The 6,000-nt window shown below is 55.5% G+C and overlaps 1 protein-coding gene across 2 annotated transcripts in view; it reads right to left on the reverse strand.

Annotated features, from left to right (window-relative positions):
• LHFPL6 (LHFPL tetraspan subfamily member 6) overlaps nt 1-5,317 on the reverse strand; it is a 136,782-nt gene extending 131,465 nt beyond the window's left edge. Inside the window, exons 1-2 of one of the 2 annotated variants that reach the window (XM_050970565.1) lie at nt 5,061-5,317; nt 1,976-2,535 (exon numbers count right to left, since the gene is read on the reverse strand). In XM_050970565.1, coding sequence (XP_050826522.1) covers nt 1,976-2,360 — 385 coding nt within the window. In that variant the 5' untranslated portion in view covers nt 2,361-2,535; nt 5,061-5,317. The remainder of the gene's footprint in view (nt 1-1,975; nt 2,536-5,060) is intronic. The other variant, XM_030234732.2, reaches the window with a different exon arrangement.
• Nucleotides 5,318-6,000: the final 683 nt, after the last annotated feature.

Raw genomic sequence — 6,000 nt, forward strand, 5'->3', positions numbered from 1 at the left:
GCCAGTAGAGGGGAAAATTACACATGCTGCGTAACTAATTTCTGAACTGTAAGCAAAGTTGTTGGCAATTTTCATTTCATATCACAGGTTCATGTTTCTTTGAACTGCCATCTACTGAGAACAAGCACTAGCTGCTCGTGCCCTTCCAGGCACAATGGGATGCTGCCTGGTCAGCTTGGACAAGCTTAAGAGGTTTCCATGGTGTGCTCTGAAGAAACCTCTCACTTCCTTGTCCACGAGCCACCATCCTGCCTCAGAGAAGGGTGCACACCTTCAGCCCACACCAATGTCATGGGGAGCAGGGTTCCTCCTGCATCCCCTGGCCACCTGCCCACTGTTGGAGCTGCCGTGTTTGCTGGGGTGGCTGTAAGCAAACAGCTGTAAGCTCGCCTGCCAGCCCTGCTCCACAGGCACACGGGGAGCATGGTCACGAGAAAGGAGCCAAACACAAATTAAAACCAGATGAGCCAAGACAGCAGTTGGAAAGAGGGGGTGGTTAAAGCTTGTGATGGCTCTAAGTGAAAATAGTCAGACAAAGCGGGCTTGCAGATTGTCATCAAAAGGAGAACTTCCTCCACCCCCAACTGCCTGGTTGGAACTGTATAATGGAGCAGGTTTCAAGAAACCACAGCTCCCAGCAGGCTTAACTCTCCAGCAGCTGCTGCTCTTTCAAATTGTCAGACAGATTAAACACAGGAATGCCTGTGGGTCACAAAGCTGAGGGAAGGGTGAAGTGATAGGGTCAGCTTGTCTCCAAAATGCAGAAACTACTCAAAAATTTGGAGACAAGACTTCCTGTGGCCAGGAGGGAGTTACACTGGTATCGTCTGGCTGAAGGCTTGGCACAGGGCCCTTTCCCAGCCTCAGCTGTCCTCACCAAGCTGGACAGTTAGTGGAGTTTTTGTCTTGTGCTTCCTTATAAGCTGCAGTCACAGCATGTAACCAGACTGCCCTTGCAGGGCAAGTGCCTGTTTGGAGGGGAGAGAAATGAGTGTTCCACTAGAGTCCACTCCATTGGGGCATGAGCCAGGGAGCCTGTCTGGGACCAGACGCTTCAGGGCACTCAAAAAGCTGGCACCTGCACTGCCTCATCACCCAAAGCTCAGAGAAACACGTTACCTTATGGGGGCAAGTGCGTGTGCGTGGCGGAGCGCTTGCATCAGGCAAAGTGAGTGCCACTGATCTGCATGTCATCGATGACAAGAGGGTGATGATTTACTGGGAAAAGTGCCCTGTAAAAAGCATGCTCGTGGATCCTATTTATTGTCTCATACCCTTCAAATACTCTTACAGTTACAAAGTCGCCACACAATTACAAGTTAGCAAAAGGAGCGGAGGTAATTCTCCCACACGCCGTCTAGCCCATGGAGCCAACAAACCTGCGGCATGGGTCAGCCAGCACAGCAGGGCTCCTCCCAGGAGATGGTGGGCCACCTCCACCAGGGATAAACAATCCACACTTCAAACCTGGGCCAAAGCTTGTTGCCAGATACGTGCAGCTGCAGAGAGCAGAGTTGGAGGAAGCTCTGACAGTAATAGGGGTAAGAAGGAGAAAGAGAGGTTGTTCCCACACAACACAGCCTCTCCTCTGCCAAACCATGAAGCATTCTTCATGTGGATCTGCAGCCCACATGCTTCTCCAGGTACCTCCAACTCATCTATGCTGTGCTGGAGACTACAATCCACAAAACTACCTAGAAGATGCTGGCCCACAGAAGCCGACTTGCCACGCAGCTCTCGAAGGTCACATAATGACCAGACAGGGACTTGAGCACAAGAGAGCACAGGCCACTGTGTCTTTGGGCCACATTCAGGCAGCCACACAAGCAGCTCAGTCATCGATGGAGCCAAGTGGTCTCCCTCTCTAGGAGAAAGCTTGAATCACCCCCTCCTCTTCCCAAAGCACCAGAGGAGTCTCCAAACGAGCAAACAGACAGCCTGGATATCCCCATCCCCTCACCACAAGAGCACTTACCCCCCAGGAACTGGATGCCTCCTGCCACCCTGCCCACGGTCCTGGAGATGAGCTCGGACACACAGCAGCCCATGAGCGCAGTCAGGGCCACCAGGAGAAGCAGCCCGCAGCCCAGGCCCGTCACCACCGTGCAGATCCTCCACTCGGTGCTCGGGATGGCCTGGAAGGAGGCATAGCGGCCACACTGCTCCACCATCACGGTCATCTGGCGGCTCTCATCCCGCACCGGGTAGGAACACCTCCGGAAAGTGCCGAAGGAAACAGACTTCTCCAGCTGAGACCCCAAGAGCCAGTAGGGCATGAAGAAGCCAACACAGGAGGCAGCAGCACAGAGGAAGGAGAGGAAGGCCCAGACGATGCCAGCACAGGTGAGGCTGGAGGCCATTTTTGTATCTGCTCCAAGACCCCTCAAGAAGGGAAGACACAAAAGTAACTGTGTATTTTAGAGGGGCTTTATGGATAATCCGGAATCTCTCAGCCTTGACAAATCCTCACACTGGGAGAAGCTCGGATCCTAAGAGCCAGAGGGATATATCCTCCCATCATGAAGTCAAAGGTCCCTAATTAAATAACAAAACACAAAAAAGGAGAAAAATACAAGTTCAGTAACGCTGACATTAGAAAAGAATATTTGTCTGCCAGAATGTTTTTTCCTTCCTAGAAGACTTCTGAATAAGACATGTCACTTTTCTGTCCCACCCCTGCAAGCAGACCCTACAACCACTCTCAGTGACACCAGCTTCTGTGGTCAGTGTGATGGTGGTGGCCAGCAGCCCATCTGGAAGAGGCTGCTGTGCACATCCAGGAATGCTCTGCAGCCACATTCAGGGACCTTCAGGGGTCTTTTGTGTATTTGCCTCGCTTTTCTCAACTGTAAGTTCTGATCTTTCCAGTACCAATAGAAAAAACAGATAAGGTCCTGCTTATCCTTAGTTAGGTACACCTTCCTCCTACAATGCCTGGAGAATGTACCTCACTTTATAGATGGTCCTGCAGCTTCAGTGCAGAACCACCCACAGCAGATAAGGCATTTCAAGCTCAGACTCTTGTGACAAGTAAAACTTATTAACACATTCCCAAAAGAAGTGATATGAGATGACATTTTTCGCAGCACTCCAAGTTGTTTGGCATACATGTGCAAAAGGAGCCTTTTATCACTTGATGTCCTAAAGTGCCAGGAACCTGAACTCCAGGTGGTCTTCTGGTAAGTGGAGACAATGCCACATCTTTTGGATTCACCCCTACACAACCTCAAGGAAGCCCACAATGAAAACACAGAGGTCTCTCTTAATATTCCTGCTTGCATTCAGCCCAGCTCTTCTTTGCCTCTTCCCAGCTCAAACCCAGGAGCCATAACCCCTTTGTATCCTTGTCAGACAACTCCCAGACTCTCAGCTCAGTATCAGTGTGCCCAAGTGCATTTGACTGTCACAGAAACTTACATGCTGTTTCCAGAGGCTGGGGGTGTATTTCTCATTAAATTCATGTTGGATCATTATTCTAACTGCATTTGTAAATTTATGATCATTTCTCACAGTTGCTGCCAAATTAATTCTGATAGCTATTTACAGGGGCTTTTTCTTTTAAGCATGATTAGACGCCAATCAGTGAATCCAATTCATGAAAAGGCAATAAAATTAATACTACTTCAGCACAAGGAGGGAACTTAGAGAAAGTCTGTACATGAAATTAGCCATGTGCACTACACAAAAGTTTTGTTTACTTTTAAAACACTAAGAAAAGGAAGTCTCTTCTGTAATATTAAAAAGGCCTATACTGCAACTGAAGAAGAGTACACCTATCTACCCATAGCCTATCCACAGAAATGTCTTTCATCCTGCAAACTGCCAAACCCCGGGGCATAAAAACTTGCCAGAGAGGCATGGAGGGGGCACCATTTCTTCAGAAGCATCATCTAGAGAAATATCTGTCTATGTCTTGGCATGGCACCAAAAGTCTAAGCCAAAGTGGGTCACAGCACTTAGGGGAGATCATTCCCTGAATCGCAGGAGGACGTACGTCTGGAAATAGGGGACAACACGGAGAGTCCCAGGGTATGACCCGGCAAATCCTGCGGCTCCAGCGGGGCTCCAGCTTAGGCTCCCTGGAGCCTGCCAGCTCACAGCCCGGGCTCTCACCCGGGAGGCGGGCTCACCCCTCCGGTCTCGAAACCCCGCTCCCCGCCCTCCAGGGGTAGGAGGGGGCGGCGGAGAGATACGGCTTCCCCCGAGGGAAGGCGGCGGCCGGGAACCAAAACTCGCCGGGGTGATGCCAGGGAAAAACTGCGGGCGAGCGGGGGCAGCGCCCGCGGAACCGTCAGGGTGGGGGAGTGCCGGGCGGAGCAGGCCGGGGTGCAGGGGCAGGAGGATCCTGAGAGGGGCAGGGGATCCAAGAGGGGCAGGAGACGCTGGAGGAGAAAGGATTGTGGGGACAGAGGGTCCAAGAGGAGCAGAATGAGAAGGAAAAGAGAATGCGGCCGGGGACGGGCTGGAAAGGCAGAGGTGCCAAGAGTGTGGAGAATCCCAGTACCCAAGAGGACGGAGAGCCGGAAAACTGAGGGGCCGGGAAGGGAAAGCGGTCCGAGGTGACCGGGAGATACGAGAAAGACGGGGGGCCGGGAGAGGAAGGATTCGGGAAGACAAGAGGATGAGAGGGCTAGGAATCCGAGCAGGGAAGGAAGTCTAGAGGGTCCGCTGCAACGGGCAAGGGATGCGGCCAAGCTGGGTGTCAGAGCGGGGAAAGGGAACGCAGGAGGTAAAGAGGGTCCGGGGATGCAGGGAAAGGGAACGCAGGACGTAAAGAGGGTCCGGGGATGCAGGGGATGTGGCAGTGCTGGGTAGGGAGGGATCGGGGAGAGAAAGGACGTTCTGAAGGCTGGAGGATCCGGACTCAGGAAAGGAATGCAACGTACCGGGAGAGAGGGAGGGCAGGGGTTAGAGAAAGGCAGGGGGTCCGCGAGGGGCAGGGAATTCAGCCACGCATGGAGTGCGGGAGAGCCGGTGTCTGGAAGGAGCAGGAGCGGCGAAGGGTCCAGGAGTGCCAGGATGGGGGCAGGCGCGGCGCCGGGGAGCGAAGGGCTACTTACGGACACGCCGGGCGCGGAGGCTGCCCGCCGCGGCTGCCGGGAGCACATGGGCGCGGGGCCGGCGGGCGGTGGCCGCCCCAAGCGACTCTAACGCGGTCCCGGCGCGGAGGCGACGCGGGTGCTCCGAGGCGGGCGGGACCGGGACCAGGACCCTCCCCAGCCCGGCCCGTCCTTTCCTCCGCGCGTTCCTCTCTCCCCCTGTTTGATTCCTCGGGAGGCAGCGCACGCCGCCGCCTCTCCTCCCCCTTCCCCGCCACCGCCTCCCCGGGCGGGACCCGCCGCGGTCGGCGCAGTTGCGGGGCCGCGGACGGGGCCGGGGGCGAGGGGCCGGGCGGCGGCGGCGGAGCGGCGAACGGGAGAGCGGGGGCGCGTCCCCGAGTCCTCACGGGGCGGGGCGGTGGTCCCGGCCCCGCGGGGTAGCTGCGGGGGTGGGTCCCGGCTTCCCGAGCCCGCCCTGGACTGCGACGGGGCAGTCTCGGGTCCCGGGGCCGGAGCGGTGGGTCCTGGGGCCGGGCTGGTGCGGGGGTGGCGGGGAGCGCTGCGGCGTCGCCGGGCTCGGCGGCTCAGTGCGGGGTGCAAGGGGCGGTGAAGCCGGGGACGGAGAGGAGGAAAGAGCAGGAGAGGAGAGGGGAGGAAAGACAGCGAAGAAGGAGTATTTGAAGGAAAGGGGTAAGGCTGCAGTCCTTACATGGGAAAATATGGACTAATCTCCTGATGGTGTGCGTGTGATAAGAACTGTGTCTGTCTCTGCATGCGAGCTGCTGATCCAGCATTTTGATCGCAACAGTTCCCGAGTTGGTCTACAGCGAGAGTAAATGTGATCACAGTACCAAGCAGCTCCTCCCGGATGGGTTAGGTCAAGCGGAGAGACAGGAGCTTCAGCCCTTTGCCAGAGTGTTTTAAGTGGGAAAGTTTTGAGGAGCGAGCACAAGCGAGCCTC

The sequence above is a fragment of the Serinus canaria genome, chromosome 1 (assembly GCF_022539315.1).
Source record: "Serinus canaria isolate serCan28SL12 chromosome 1, serCan2020, whole genome shotgun sequence".
Taxonomy (NCBI): Eukaryota; Metazoa; Chordata; class Aves; order Passeriformes; family Fringillidae; genus Serinus; species Serinus canaria.